Below are 16,013 nucleotides of genomic sequence, written 5' to 3'. Positions count from 1 at the left end.
ATAGACTAAGAATATCACCTCCTTTTTATTAGTGGATATAGAAGAGTCCCGAAAGCTCCGTCTTTAGCCTTGTTCCGTTTAAAACAAGGGCCATCCACGCCTTTTCTTAAGGAGAGAAAAGCATCTGTACATGCACATATTACAGTTATAGTTTTTATACTGTTGACACCGGATTTTGGCATGATCAAAAACCCAATTAAGATGGCCTAAATAGAGAAGTGATGTACATAAAAAAGTTCTGTATTATGTACATGAACATCTTTAAAGTTTGGGTCATCGCCATCCGATCTCATCTCGAGGGCCGAAGTTGTGCTCGAAGTACTAGCATTTTGTGTTCAGATCACTATTTGGCTGATTACAACCCCAAGACAGCCTCATATGGAAATCTTTTCTACACGAATTGTCTTCGTCTCGTCGAATCGGTCGATTTTGATATACAAATCGTCTCAATACAAGATCTTATGTAAAACTTAGAGCCACTTGAGTGTGAACCTGTCACGAGCCAAAAATAGTGTGCCCCATCAGACACCCATATAGCTGATGTCTGATGGGTAGCGCCAGTAATTGTTTTTCGCGAGCTATTCGGCCTTGAAGATGGCCTCAAATCGAAAAACATTCAATATGAAAATTGTTCGTCTCATCGAAACAGTTAAATTTTCTTTTTACATGATTTTGATCTGAGCTCGTTTACTGCCCCAAAAATGACCCGCAAGGTGCAGCCAATATTTAGACCGAATAGTTTTGGAAAGTTCGGATTAAACCATCCGAATTGGACCCAAATTAGGATTTTGGACGTGAACCCAAGCCTTTTCCTTGCACCGGAAGTCTATCTGCCTCTTATATACCTAGGAGGTGACGACCGATTGAACAACACACAATCGAACAAATCAATCTACTACTTTTTCGTGTTCATCTACTTTTTATCCCTCTCCCTTGTATCTTCTTCTCGTTCATGTGGCTAATCGGACGCGGACGGCGATCTCTCGATGTAGACTTGAGGCAGTGGTAGCGGCGCCTCTGTGCATCTTGGTGGTGCGTCTTCTTCTCTTCCAGCAATTGCATGATGCGGCTGCACCAAGCGATGGAGAACAGAAAGCCAACATCTGCACCAACCAATCAGAGGAGTAAAAGGAGCAGCAGCCGCCACCATGACCCAAGTGCCCAATCTGGAGATGAGCCAAGGGTCGGCACTGCTCTTGCGGCGCATCTTAGGCAACAGGGTGCAGTGGGATGTGGTCGTGGCCATGCGGCAGATGGCGCGGCCACCATCCTCAGACGGCGGATGGTTGCAACATCGGTTGGACAAATTTGTCGGTGGGCTAGGGGCGATGCACGGCGGCAGTCATGTCCTCCCCTCAGGACGATCTACTGCCAAAGGCAAGGATAGCGGAGCTAGTGGCGGCACGTGGTGGCATTGTCTCGCGTAGATCGGCCATCGGCTGCCACCTGTGAGGATGGTTTGAAGCTTCCAAAATGTCCCAAACTTAGGATTTTGGCGGTTCTCGTGATCTTCCTCTCTCGTCAAAAAATTTGTCGTGTGTGCGACGACGAGCTTTCCCTGTTGAGTGCTTTTTTGTGCCGTTCAGGACCATGCGTGTAAGCTGCTATTGGGATCGAGGCAAGCGGAGGAGACGACATGAGATGACTTTGATTGAGTGGTGCTGATCGAGTACCTAGTCTCGAGCTCCGTGGTGAAAACCCATGTCTGACCCTAGTTGGTTACACCTGGCAATGACGGTGTTTTTTGCGTCGTTACCCTGTTGAGGCATTGCTCGGAGTTTGCTCAGATTATCTTCATTCAGGGTGAAAACCCACGATCCGACAATGGTTGGATCTGGCGATGGCGGCATTTGCATGTCGTTCCCTTCCTGGAGGCATTGCTATTAGAGAAGTTTTATCGTAGTCCTTGTGTTTTCAATGGATAGGTGGTGCCGATGGTCATCATTGTATATCGTCAATCGTTGTTTTGGTCGCTTCGAGTTTTTCTTTTTTTTCTCCACCTGGCATAGCTTTGGTCTTCTACGACTTTGCTCTCTGCCGGCGTGATTTTCTGCGTATGGGCGTTGGTGTTGGATGTGTGCATCTTGGTTATGCAGAGGCCGGGTGTGTTCATTATGTTTGTATCCCCTTGATGCTTCATTATGAATCAATAAAACACTCTTTATCGAAAAATCATCTTCTCGTTCTTCGTCGTTCTTCAAGATTGGAGGCAGCGAATCCACGAGGTCCTAGGGGTGGTTGGGCCGACCTAGGGCAGCCCATAGCCGCCGTGTGTCCTGACGGGGTCCCTCCCGGGTGTGTGGGGTTTCGGGTCTACCCAAGCACCCACCGGATTGTTTGCGTACCGCGCTTCCGGCCAGGTCTCCTTCGATGTGAGTTGCGGTGCATCTTGGTTATGTGAGCATATACATTATCAGGGCATCTCCAACGCTGACCCATAAACTAGACACCGCATCCGTCCGCTGACAGGGGGGACCAATCCGCGGACACAGATGTAAGAGCGAGCCATCCAACGCTGCCCACATACATTTCAAACACTCTTTAAACGAACCGAGCGAATTACATGCAAACCGAATGACTTTCATTCAAACCGGACAAAAATATTTACATTTCGGGCATATTTTAACTAAACTATACCGTGTTGCGGTAAAACTAGTCTACGAGCGACCACGGCGGATCGTCACTCCCACGACATGTCTTCCCAATGCCCAGGAGCCTGCTCATCAGACTGTTGGATGCCCTGGAGGGATATGCTTCGGCGAAAGGGGAAGAATAGCTTCCCTCCACTTCCGTGAAACACGAAGACACTGGTTGTGTAACCCGGCGACGTGGTGGCGGTGGCCTTCGTGAGACCCGAGCGGTGGTGGCCTCCCATGATCTACTTTTCCTCGCTGTCCGCGGTGGCCGCAGACGTGCTGGCCTCTGTCGACATGGCTTCTTTCCCCACCTACCTGACGCGTTTCCGCCATTGCTTGCGGCGGATTTGCCGGGAGACAATGTTGTCCGGCCTGGATTTGGATGGGCAGGGAGAGGGTGGTGATGGCGATGATTGTGGCGCCGGGCCGAAGGGTTTGCGGGCAAGCCAACCTGTATCGGGCTGGCTCGCCGGGCAACCCATGCATCTGCAATGCTGGAGAAATCCTTCTTTTAGCCGGAGGCCATGGCAGGTGTTGTACAAGGAGAGGGTGGAGAGAGCGGAGGTGAGGTGTGGTTCTTGCCTTGTGCCTAGCTGGACACCTTTATATAGCGGGCGGATATGAGGAGCCAATCGGAGAGGTGTTTAATGCTCGTCGGCATAGGAACGGACATGTGGCGCTCGGGGAGCCGGAGCACGGTTTAATACAAGTAGGTGGGCAGACGAATGTCGTTTCAGTGCGGAGAGAAGGTGTGCGCACTGGCGATCAACGGGCGGCGCTCTCGGGCGATGAGCCGCTTCAATGCCGATTCCAGTGAGCGGTCGCGTCCGCTCTGAGCCGGCGAGAAAGGGGTTTTTGGTGGGCCAGATCAGTCAGACACGGGCGTGGCAGCGGTCCAGACGCCCGCACCACCACCACCACCCCCTGGTTTGGCGGAAGAAGTGCGTCTGGACCACTAAACAGACAGATGCAAACCCGCGTTCGATGGGAAAACACGTTCGGACCATGCGGTCGAGATGGTTGGCAGGTGATTTGAGAGTCAGCGTTGGAGATGCCCTCAGATTGAAAATCATGCCAACATCCACGGGCTGATAGCAAGACAAGGAGTAAAACGTTATACTCCTCGGTTCCCAAACATATGACATATTAATGATTAAAAATTAAATTTATTTATGTTTGATCAACTTTATTAAAAAAATATATCAATATTCACAATACCTAATCAGTATCATTAGATTCATTATGAAATGCATTTATCATGTTCTGTTTATTTGATACTGCAGATATTAATAGTTTTCCTATAAATTTGAAATGTGATCTTAGAAAAAAGTAATATAACTTAATACCTCTATAACTTAATATAAGATGTTTTTTGACACTATAACAGTGTAAAAACACGTACTCCCTCCGGCCCAAAATTCTTGTGTTAGATTCGTCTAGATACGGATGTACTCTCTCCGTTCGAAAACATCAAAATGGACAAAAAGGGGTGTATTTAAAACTAAAATACATCTAAATACATCTTCTTTTATTCATTTTGATGACAAGTATTTCCGGACGGAGGGAGTATCTAATACTAAAACGTGACTTGATATATTCATATTTAGACAAATCTAAGACAAGAATTTTAGGACGGAGGGAGTATTATATTAAGTTACGGAGGGAGTATGTTTTAAAACAGATGATAAATAAAGGAAGCCGAGAAGAATGCATAATGAAATCATTTTTATTATAATCATCATCTCATGTGATCATTTGATTAATAAACTCCAAATCCCAGAAGGTCGTCAATGTACAAGACCGAAAGAGGACACGAAAACAAACAGAGCGCAGACAGCTCTTCCACAGACACGTACTAGGAGGCGCGCTCGCGGCGCGCTTATCATCACAGACGCCCCGTCACCGGAGAAGGGGCGGCAGCCGCAGGTGGGTTCCCCTTTGATTCTTGCATCGCCTCACCGGCGCTTGTGTGCGCCACCGCTGTGGCTGTGGTTGTGGTGGTGGCCGTCCCCGCGCTCCCTAGACCGCCGCGAGTGCCGCGGCTCCTCGTGCTGCCGCTCGCGCTCCCCCTCCCGCCTGGAGGACGACGGCCTCCTCTTGAAATGCTTCTCCTCCTCGCTCGACTGCTCCTCGTCGTCGTAGTCGGTAGGCGCGGGTCTCCGCCTCTCCTCCTCCGCCGCCAAGACCGTCTCCTGGTGGTGGTGGCGGCTGTCGCTCTCCTCGGTAGCTGCAGCGGCAGCGACGCTTCTCTTGGATGAAGACGACGAGGATGCAGGGCGCTTGTCGGAGGACGACCTGCGGCTGCGCTTGGGGTCGGACGTGTTGGCTTCGCCGGGGAAGCTGATGCGGGAGAAGACGCTGGCCTTGGCCTTGGACCGCTGGTCTGCTGCAGCAGCCGCCGCCTTCGCGTGCTCTGCCTCGTGCCGCGACGCAGGTGGCGGCGGAGGCGGGAGGGGCAGGTCGTCGTAGCGGTCCGACGAGGAGCGCTTCTTGCCGGAGCTGGAGGAGCGGTGCGGGGAGCGACGCGAGTGCCGGTCGGGGCTGTGTAGCGGCGGCGGCAGTGCGCGCTCCGACCTGTCCGCCTGGGGCCTCGACCTCTGCACACAAGGAAAAAAACGGGGCCACAAGTCAGAATAGTGCTAGTACTTCCAATTTCCCACAGACTTGGCCTGGATTCATAACCAAGGGATCCAAATCGTACGGCCAAGAATATTCCATTCTTTGCACAGAATATTCCATTCTTTGCACAGACGGCCCTTGGCCCAACCGTTGACAAGCCCTCGAGAACGTCGGCCTAACTACGTAGCATATCCTGGACTGCTTGGGAACGTAATCCTAATCTTAAATTTTATAAAACAAGATTGTCGCTTTCATATGGCGTCGTGATCCCTTTTACCTTTGACCTTTTGCACTGTGCACTATCTACATCTACATCATCAAACATGGTGATTAAGTCAAGAAGGAAGATAGTAAAAAAATGTTTTTTTCTTTTTTTTTAAGAAAACAAAACAACAACAGAAAAAGGGGAAACGAGCCAAAACTAAACAAATACCAAGGAAAAGCAAACCGATGAAAATATATATAAACAGATATGTTTCTCCCACATATATTGATGCCATCCTGTAGCCCAAAACCGCAACGAGCACAGGACGGCAACGGGAAGGACACTAGGAGCAGCCGGCGGAATGGTAACACAACTCGGACTAGCAACTGCTGCTTGGAGCAACCCCGAGCAACTGAGCACATCGGCCTTGCCGGGATCAGCCAAGAACACCGCCCAATCGTGCTGTTGACGAATGCAACGGGCTGCTTTTCTTGTTCGGTAGATATCAGAAACAACCGTGGAAAAGGCATTCTTCTTCCTGTCGGGTGGTGCTGACCTCTCCACTGCTGACGCCGCCGCCCACAAGTTTACCATGGAACTGACAGTACATAACTTTGCAAGATAATAGATTGACAGGAAAAGACATACATCCTTAGGTCTCATCGATGTACTATCGTTTACGGCTCCTGATGATTCCCTTGCTTCCCTTCGATACTCCCTGCCCCGGTCTCGGTCTCGGTCTCGGTCTCGATCACCATCACAGTCTCGCTCCCTCTGCCTCTCCCGCTCCCTTTCCCTCTCGCGGGAATGTTCACGCTCCCGATCCCGCTCCCTCTCCCTGCATTTGTAGATAAGCATTGAGTAAAAAGGCTAGTGAATTAACTGAGGATGAATCTTTCAGAATGTGGACTTTCAAGGCACAAGGAACTTGCACTTCGGGACACAAGTGGCAAGTTTCACCACTCAAAACATAAATTTTAGTTAGCAGACTAAATGACTTTTTAAATTACACTAGGGAATGGCTCCATATAAAGGCATTTAAGGAGACCCTGCAGTACAAAAGGAAAAACACCAAAGCACCCAGTTAACTAGATGAAGCCAAAATGCTACCACATTTGTATCAAAATATAAGACGTTTTCTAGCCTACAAAAACACCTTATATTTTGATACGGAGTAGATGTATAACAGGTTCTGGGGCATGCTAAATTATGAAGATTGTGTTTTAACTTACAGAACCAGATAAAGCTTCAGGACATGGGCACAATTAGCCCTACACGGTTCACATGCAAACTCACATGCTTTGATCAAGAGCAGAACATATATCAGAATGTCGTGTGATTGCCATTTTAAGCTGTTTCTACAGCCTCGTTCCTGATCATTAAATCTTGACTCGCTGGTCAAGATTTCATTTTCCACTAAACGATACAACTATCTCTACTCCCATAAAAGAATAAGTTGGTGATGGAGTGTATGCCGTCAGCTTGCGAGGCAAGGTGTGTTATTTCTGCAAAATGACCCCTGCCAGTCTGCTTTACATTTGCAGGAACCCCTTAGTCTGTCTCCCCATCTCATCCAAACATATACGAGGAATAAATTTTGGGCAAAATCTAACATACTTTTAGTGATATACATAGCAAAAATAGGGCCATTTTCTTTCAAGTTTGTAAACATGTACTCCCTCTGTTCCTAAATATAAGTCTTCTTAGAGATTCCAATATGGACTACATACGGAGCAAAATGAGTGAATCTACACTCTAAACTACGTCTATATACATCCGTATGTAGTCCATATTGAAATCTCTAGAAAAACTTATATTTAGTTACGGAGGGAGTATTAGTCTATTTTGGATCCATTGCAACGCATGGGCACTTTGGTAGTTTATTACAGAATTAAACCGCCATCCCAACCTTTACACAAGCACAGAAATCAAACCTTCAACTCCAAAAGCAAGCATGCCACCCCTGAATTATTTAAACCGGTGCCAAAAAAAATCACTTTTGACTGAGACATCGTGACATGGCAAATATGTGCTATCTAACTGAACAAGCCAATGCTGAGCTTAGTCACCAACTTCGTCGCTAATTTTTCAAGGATACAGCATGGAGAGGTGTACCAGTAACATAGAATAAGAGCCAAGCGGCTGATACAACGCCTTTCGTCATACAGTTCACAGCACCATGACTACAACGACAAAAACAGCTCGCCTAGTTGAACCTCAAGCCAAAAATGGCGATGAGGCAAGACACATAGATCAAGGACCACGTCTCGACCAACACCGGATACCTAAAAGCACAACCCCGACCACAACTCAGGCTGGGTCAATGCACTCTCCACCCATCATGCCTAGGAATCGGCAAATGAACAGCGGGAACCAACCGGATTCAAAGAAGGTGCCATCCAAGAGTAACCTGAGTCGGTGTACAATGCACCCCGAGAGCCCATGCCCACAGCAGAACCACCACTGAACAACACATCGCCCCAATCCTCGCCGAAGAGCCAACGCGGCCACCACCTCCAGTAACAACTCCGGTAGCCTCCATGGGCAGCCCAGCAGCACCTCCAAGGAAAGGATGACGCCGCAGCACCGCTGTTGCCTGGCCAGCAAGCCAGCCTAAGGTTTCCCCTGGTGCCTGAGCAGGGTTCAAACATGGCCAAGACAATGCCTCCAAGGAGGAGATGGCACCTGCGGGCGTCGTCGTCATCTGCAACAGTTGCCGCCGTACAGGGACTTCTCCCCAGCCAAGTCCAGACCACTAGAAGAACGCTGGAGTAGCGCCATCCGTAGGGAAGGAAGCAAGCCGTCTGACAGGGAACTCGCTGTGAGGAGGAGAGCTGCTTCCAGTTGCCGGCCAGGAGGGACAGCACAGCGCAGGGAGTGGATCCAAAACAGCAATCACCTCAAGGTAAGCGCATCTTTGCTCTCTTTTTCTGCAGTGTCTAATGCTACTTCCTCCAGTTCACAAATATGTGATGCAACGCTTTGGACAAATCTCTAGTCAAACTTTTAAAATTCTTACTATCAAATATCATCTAAAATATTTAGATAGAAACTTGAAAAATCATAGACAGATCTGTCTCGAAAATATTTTCTGAATACTATAATTTTATTGTATTAAACATATTGATACAAATAAACTAATAGTAAAAGTTACACTTGAAGCCCACGTCAATATCCAAAGCATCACTTATTTGTGAACTGGAGGCATAACACGGGTCAAACCATGAATCCCCTTCTTTTTCTTCTGTTTGATTAATACATTTGAGGTGCTTAAATCCTGTAAAGGAACTCTTTGGAGGGTGCTTATGCTAAAAAAAGATAACATTTTATGTGCTCTAAGACTAGTTCGACAATTCAAGCCTGTAACATCAATATGTTGATTTTGCTAAGGTATTGCTTGAGGATCTACGTTCAAGCGAGGAAAAAAGTGCTAGTCATCAACTGTGCGTTTTTCCACTGCCTAGCACCCATCTCACCAAACCACACGCCTAGGCATGCTTAAGCGCACGCCTAGCAGAATGAAACGCTATGCGTTCTGTTGTCACCACTCACTACCACCTAGATGCACTTTTTTTCAGCACTCGAGTCCTTTACTTTGTACAGAATTTGGATATATGATCATATTGTTTCATAGAATATTGGGTGAAAACAAAGCATATGATTCGAAGTGTCTAGGTTGTAGAATACTAGAATGTTGAGTGAAATTAAAACAAGTAATTTGAATGGCTTAATCACCTTCCGTTTAATCGATCCATTTCACGTCTCCTCCCATCTGGTTTCCTGGGCTCAAATTCGTCTCTTCTCACAACTGGTGGCCCCATGTTCATTGCCATGCTGTTAACAGCTAATTCAGAAAGGTCCCTGAAAATGAATTATTCAAGAGTTTCATCATTTAACCAGTGGCCAACTGGTCATTGTAGTAAACTAGTAATAGCCAATGTGTGGAAAGATAAGGCGTATATACTCCCCAAATTTAGCGACAATAAGTTTGATTAACAAAAAATGAGTTACACATGTCATAAAAGTCATACCATGGGAACCTCTTTCGGATCCAATAGTATAACTTTTGTGGCATTTAATTCATATTTTGTTAGACAAATTCATGGGCAAAGTTAGGCCCAAAAATCGAGGGGGGCTTGTATATTTGTACTGAGTATATTACAGTCTACTAGACATAATGCTCATCCCCAACCAAATTGGAAATACAGCCACGAAATTTGCAGGCTATGCATTCCTCTAAAATTTCACAGAACAATAGAACATTCATATATGTAGAATTAGCCATGTACAAATTAATTCACAGAACATCAAAACGATGCTAGAGGTATACCTAGGAACTGTTGGCATCATGTATGCCGGGGGCATAAATGGATCTTGTGGAAGAACTCCCCCACCAAAAGGATCAAATGGACCTGGTGGAGGATAGCCCATGTAAGGCATGGGACCTGGAAATGGTGCACCCATGTAATCTATTGGCAATGGCATCCCTCCTCCCCAGTAAGGGTTAAAACCTCCTTGCGGGCCCAAAGGCATTCCAGCAAAATTTTCAGGTCCAAAATCTTGATAATTATTATTCCATTGCTCCTCGGCTGTAGGTAGAATAAGCAATGTTCGAATAAATAGGGGTAAAATGAAGTTTAACCAATAAAGGTGCAATCAAATATTATGACAATGTTCAAGTAACATATCATGGTTGGTGATCAGAACTTACCATTCCCTGGTGCTCGCACCTTCTTCTTCTTTTTCTTCTTTACTGCTGAAGTCACCAACATAATATCATTATAATGATAATAAAGAGTTTAAATATCAAACATGCACACACTAAAAGAACACAAACAAGATGAACATTTGGCTAATTTGACCCAAATAAACGTTTTAGTTCAATAAAACTTGCGTGGAGGTTGCATCACAGACAAGGTTAACTAAAATGGAACAGGCCAGAATGATTATCACCTTGTTCGCCTGCAGGCAATTTTTCCTGTGACTCTTTTGCGACATGAATCATTTCTGGTGTTTTTTCATTTTTGCTGTTCTTAGAGTCCATTGTCCCTTCAGTGATATCTGGAATTGTGGTAACCTTATTATCTGAAGAACTCACATCAATGTTAGCTTTCAATCCGCTCTGGCTCTCAGCGTCTGGAGATTCCTCTACCGGCATCAGTGCTTTAGGTTCTTCTTTTGAAGCAGCAGAAACAGCAGGAGACCTAACCTTGGGTGGTACAGGTAGAGCCGACTCCATGTCTATGCAAGGTAGTCATCAGTTTCCAATTCTTATAGAGGCAGATAATCTGATATAACTGATATACATACCCTGTACTTGCACCATGCTTCCCGCGTTTTCCGTACTGCTAGTTGGTGGTGCCTCTAATATGCGACTGATGGTTTCTCTTAGAGTTCTATTGGGGAGAAGATCGTCTGCTAATATGCTTGTGGCACCACAGACACACATTGACTTGTTAATTATGTAGTCCCTAATGCCTGCCAACAAAACACAATATGTCAGCCCACTAAAGAGCATGTATGTTTGAAACTTGAAAGTGGAGATATTGAGAAGAACAAGAAAAACACAATGAAGAAAATCCATACAGCAAAACCATATTTGTATTAAGTGACAACAGTATCAATGTCAGCAGTGTGAAAACAATAGATTCTTAAAAGCGCAACTTACATTTATCACAGAAACTCTTAAAGCAGCATTTACTAGTTAGAACGGCATCCTTCATTACTTCTTTACACAACGGGCAACGCAACTCTGGTGGGAGATCACTGAGAGAACGGGTGGTGGGTAGGCCCTCTATCTCCCTCTCAAAAGCAGCTCTGTCACAAAAAAAATATGATTAATCTTTACCTCCAAGTAGACGGAGAATTAGTGATTACGTGAGTAACTAAATAAGCAATTTGAGCTCACTCATTTGGCTTCAAAACAGCACCAGCCCCACTTGGCAGTGCATATGAGCCATCTGGAGTTGCCATTAACATGGATTTTGGAATGCCAGTTGGAGGTTTCATCCTTCTAACGTCATATCTAGTATCACCATTTGTTGGGCAATGTTGAATGAAATGACCTGTAAACCAGTATTGGTCAAGTGAAACAGGACAAAATATTCCATTAACAAAGATTTGACAAGTGGCCAGCATACCTGGTACTTTACATCTATGACAAATATAGCCAGGAGGAGGTGACCTGTTATCTAGCCGACCCATCCCACGTCCTTAAGAATATCAAAGCAGATTAGTACTTATATAAACATCTAGTTTCAAATAATGATGTTAACAGGTATCCATGTTGCATAGGTGCCCATGTGCACTTCATGAAGCTTGGTGCTACTAAGCTCTACATAAATCTTGCAAAAAAATGGCAATAGAAACGGTGGAAAGAATTACCAAAACCACGCCCAGCCATCATTCTCCCACCCATTCCTCTGCCATAACCTCTTCCGGATCCATAGCCATCAGGAATTTGGCTGAAAATGAGACATCCAGTCCAGTATATAATTAGTATTATTCCTCTAAGGGATAATAGAACAGTCATTCAGCCAGTCCAGCAGATCACTAACCTATAGTCAACGGCCGCTGTATCAATAAGGGCTTTTATCTTACTATCTTCGTCAATTTGATTTTCAGAAGAAGCGTCAATTGCCTGGCTAGCAGGCTGAGAAGGAACTGAATCAGAAACATATAAAGAGTTGCCGAACTCATCATCCCACTCAGATTCTTCAGGCTGCAATTTCAATACCTTTAAACATTAGCTCCCAGGATTAATAGACTACCATCATAGCTCAAACATCAAACTGTGATTGCAGCGGCAACTACTGTATGAGATAAAGGTAAACCAGACTAGAAGTTATTCTTACATATTTCATAGATGAATCACCAAGAAAAGCACTGCCAGAAGGCACGATTTCTTCTACCCTATTTTCTGCAGCTATTGCCCTGCAAAAAATGGTGAACCTTAAAACTATGATTGCTGATAAGGAGTAACTCCTGACATGGACCATATTCAGTGACATGAAGCAGTTAAAGTCAAACATACAAATTAGAAATCTTTTCAGATGGGTTATGTATTTTTGACTATTGATGATGATGCATCAGTAATGTGAATTATGAGGTATGATGTGGAGTAAGTGCGAAATCAAAGAGCAAAACAGTACTCTTGTGGTTCAGTAACGATTGGCATCCTTGGGCGTCCTGGTATCCGGCGAATCAACACTGAAGTGTTCTTTGGTATCATGATAGATTCATCAGCATACTCTGAAAGTACAAACATCACAGGAAATGGTTTAAGTAATACTTCGACTGTACAACACCATCCCAAGTCCCCCAAAAAACGAGATATTCCTATCATGCCCACTAATTATAAGTTCTTAAAATACAACTGTATTTCAATCTGAATGCTCCACAGTAAAATCCACTAATCCAGAATGATTGTTCAGTGAGGTAAGCAAACAACACAATGGCTTCATTGAAACACACTTACTAGTCTTCGATGCAATGCGCGGTAGATGTGCTCGGCATCGCAAAAGACATTCAAGTTGCTAACCATTGCAAACAAAGATCATGTCAAATTGTCAAAATATTGCAATTTTATGTCTAAATCCAGCTAACAGTTAATCCTCCACACCAAACCAGTAGATCAAGTCGTCATGTCCTAGAAAGCACAGATCATAAGAAAAAAAAATGAGGCAGACAACAAATGATACCAGCTAAATAAGGCCTCAATTTTCAGAAATCTTCCGTGCATGAATCAAAGAGCCAAAATGGCTTACCATACACAGCAAACAGCATTACAACCTGAGCCTATCACAATATTATCTACCACTAACATCTTGTATACATTCACCCACACAAGAAATCAAGCAAAGGTTCTTCTCTGAGAAAGAACCAATATTATCTAGCTGGCACTAACATCTTGAATACATTCACCCACACAAGAAATGAAACAAGGGTTCTTTGCTGAGAAAGAACCAACCTTCATCAGTCTGGGCATTCGAGATCATGAGGTCGAAATCAGTGCCTCTGCCAAGGTGCTTGGACTCAAAAATCATCTCCTTGAGGTTGAGAACCGAGATGAACTGCCCCTCGATAGGGATCGAGTCATAGTCTCTGGCACTCTTGAACTTATAATAGACAGCCATGACAGCGCTGGATCTAGAGGGTGTGCCGGGTGTGCAGCAGCACACCCAATTTGCGCCGCACGCCCAAAATTTGTGGAGATCAGTGGGGTTTATCTAATCACTCGGCGCCATAAAGCTCACAGACGGCCAGGATGGCGGGCGGGGTTGAGATAGCAGCGATGCGATGAGGCGGAACGGGAACGGCAACGGCGGCGACGCGCGTGCGAGGTCGGACGGGTTGGGGGGTCAGGCGTCGGCGGTGACCTAAGCTACGGCACGGCGGCGGCTGTAGGGCACGGCAGACTGTAGGAGATGTTCTAGAGCCGCATCGGGTCGGATTGGAGCTTGCTTGGGTAGGTCAGGACTCGGGAGAGGAAGAGGATGACTGGGAGGGGAAAGAAGGGTACAGGTACGGGACGGTGGAGAGTGGAAACCGTGGATGGATCTCACCCCTCTGGGCCTGGGGTCGACGGCAGATATTTTGGTTCAAAAGGAGAATACGCTGACAGTAGTACTCCCTTCGTTTCTTTTTACTCCCCATATAATATTTTTTAATGTCAAACTATGCAAAGTTTGATTAAATTGATATTAAAAAATATCAATATCTACAATACTGAAGATATATACTATAAAAATTATTGTCATGATTCATCTAATGATATTGATTTCGTATTGCGAATACTGATATTTTTTTCTATAAAGTTAGTCAAACTTTACGAAGTTTGACCTCAGACAAATTTTATATGCAAACTGAAAAGAAACGGAGGGAGTTTTATTAGGATGACTTTTTTAGTCTATGCACTTGTATTTGTATGAAAACTTTCGAGTTTTGTTACTAGTTTAATTTAGATTGATATAGCATGTTGGGTGAAATTCTACCCTTTTTTTTCTTTTACCTTAGTAACACATACACACAGTGAGATATAGGTCAAGAATTCGAGGACAATCTGGGTAGGTATTCATTACCGTAAGTTCGCGAGCAACTGCTACATGTGATTTAAGAGTAGTGAGTTTGCCAAAATAATGGGACCACTCATGTACAATCGAACAAAGGGTCTTTCTTCAAAAAAGAGGTAGACACGTTACTTTCTTGAAATGTGTTCACCTAACTTATCTTAGCATGAATGCCAGCAATGCAATAAGTGTCACTGATGTCACTGTTGATATATCTATCTACGACCACCTCATGCCAAGTGTCTAATATGGAAGCTTTTACATGTATGACGACCATAACGTGCACCCTTCGTTGAAGTGCACCCTTCAATGTGGTTGTTTCGTCAGCTAAGTCAGTTGTTTCCATAATTGTGCCATCGCCTCATTGCGTTCTTATCTTGAGTCTTGCTTCAAGTCTAAGCTATTACTAGAATCAGACTGATGTTGTGACACGAAGCATGTGACTGTGGATGGAAAAGACGTGGGGTGGCAAGGGGTATGATGGAGAAGATTAGGCAAGGTTGAAGTGATGATTAAGAAGAAGAGGAATACATCCACGGCCCTCAAACTATTAGTGGAATCTAGAACGATCCCCATGCTTAGTAAATTTACATTCGAGTCCTCACTCTTGCTAACGAAGTTCACCTATGATCCACATAGAAGAATAGTGATTTTTGTTTACACATTTTGATGTTACTTGCTTATTATCAACTATAGAATATTGCTTTGAATCACTTTTGTGTTAAGTTCACACCATGATTGCATCATTTCATCAAGATTACGCTAGGTAACATTCAACATAAAAATTTATCTTTGTTTATCATTTACCTACTCGAGGACGACTAGGAACTAAGCTTGGGATGTTGATACATCTCAAATGTATCTATAATTTTTTTTATTTCATGCAATTATATTATCACTTTTATATACTTTGTGTAGCGATTTATATTATTTTTCTGGACTACTTATTAATTTAGTACCCAATGTCAGATCTTGTTTTCTGCTTGTTTTTTGGTTTCGCAGGAAATCAATATCTACGGAGGTCAAATCACTTGCTGATTTAATATAAGTTTTTTGGGCAACAACGAACATGGAATCTTCGGGAGAGATCAAGGGGAGCTGTCAGGGGGCCACATGGACACCCCGCACGGCTTGGGAGTGCCACCTGGTCGTGTGGGGACCCATACATTGCCTTAACCTGATTCCACTGCCATAACTGTTGACAAATACCGAAATCGTCTGACGTATTTTCAGAATAATTTTATCGCCGCCGCAAGCTTCTGTTCCGCGAAGATCCCATCTGGAGGTATGTTCCAGAGCCTTGCAGGAAGGGAAAGCCATTGCAAGAGCCATCTTCATCAACCTTGTTGCCTCCATGACCATGTGTGAGTAGTTCCATTAGGACCTACAGGTCCGTAGCAATAGCTAGATGGTTCTCTCTCATTTTGGATCTTCAATACCATGTTCTCGTGCGCCTTCTCACATGATTGGGATCAATTCGATGTA

At 44.7% G+C, this 16,013-nt stretch overlaps 1 protein-coding gene across 2 annotated transcripts; it reads right to left on the bottom strand.

Annotated features, from left to right (window-relative positions):
* Window positions 1–4,344: 4,344 nt before the first annotated feature.
* Window positions 4,345–14,026, bottom strand: LOC123145090 (E3 ubiquitin ligase PARAQUAT TOLERANCE 3). Of its 2 annotated transcripts, none has more exons than XM_044564405.1 (15): window positions 13,430–14,026; window positions 12,612–12,711; window positions 12,315–12,393; window positions 12,018–12,181; window positions 11,845–11,924; window positions 11,601–11,672; window positions 11,369–11,525; window positions 11,129–11,277; window positions 10,771–10,938; window positions 10,414–10,701; window positions 10,172–10,213; window positions 9,791–10,049; window positions 9,196–9,321; window positions 6,109–6,298; window positions 4,345–5,233 (listed from the first exon to the last, which is right to left on the bottom strand). In XM_044564405.1, exons 1-15 carry the CDS (start codon window positions 13,593–13,595, stop codon window positions 4,592–4,594), a joined length of 2,682 nt encoding a protein of 893 aa, XP_044420340.1. In that variant the 5' UTR covers window positions 13,596–14,026; the 3' UTR covers window positions 4,345–4,591. The 2 variants fall into 2 exon arrangements, with proteins under 2 accessions (XP_044420340.1, XP_044420339.1); XM_044564404.1 differs by having other exon boundaries at window positions 10,172–10,216; window positions 13,430–14,025.
* Between the last annotated feature and the right edge of the window lie 1,987 nt (window positions 14,027–16,013).

Source organism: Triticum aestivum, chromosome 6D (genome assembly GCF_018294505.1).
Source record: "Triticum aestivum cultivar Chinese Spring chromosome 6D, IWGSC CS RefSeq v2.1, whole genome shotgun sequence".
NCBI classification, from domain to species: domain Eukaryota; kingdom Viridiplantae; phylum Streptophyta; class Magnoliopsida; order Poales; family Poaceae; genus Triticum; species Triticum aestivum.
This window is presented reverse-complemented; position numbering and strand designations above follow the sequence as displayed.

Coding starts and splice junctions, on each gene's coding strand:
- LOC123145090 (XM_044564404.1), bottom strand. CDS start 13,595: ATGGCTGTCTATTATAAGTTCAAGAGTGCCAGAGACTATGACTCGATC. Junction 9,322..9,790: donor ATGATGCCAACAGTTCCTAG/GTATACCTCTAG, acceptor ATTCATTTTCAG/GGACCTTTCTGAATTAGCTG. Junction 5,234..6,108: donor CATCGATGAGACCTAAGGAT/GTATGTCTTTTC, acceptor CCTTGTGTGCAG/AGGTCGAGGCCCCAGGCGGA.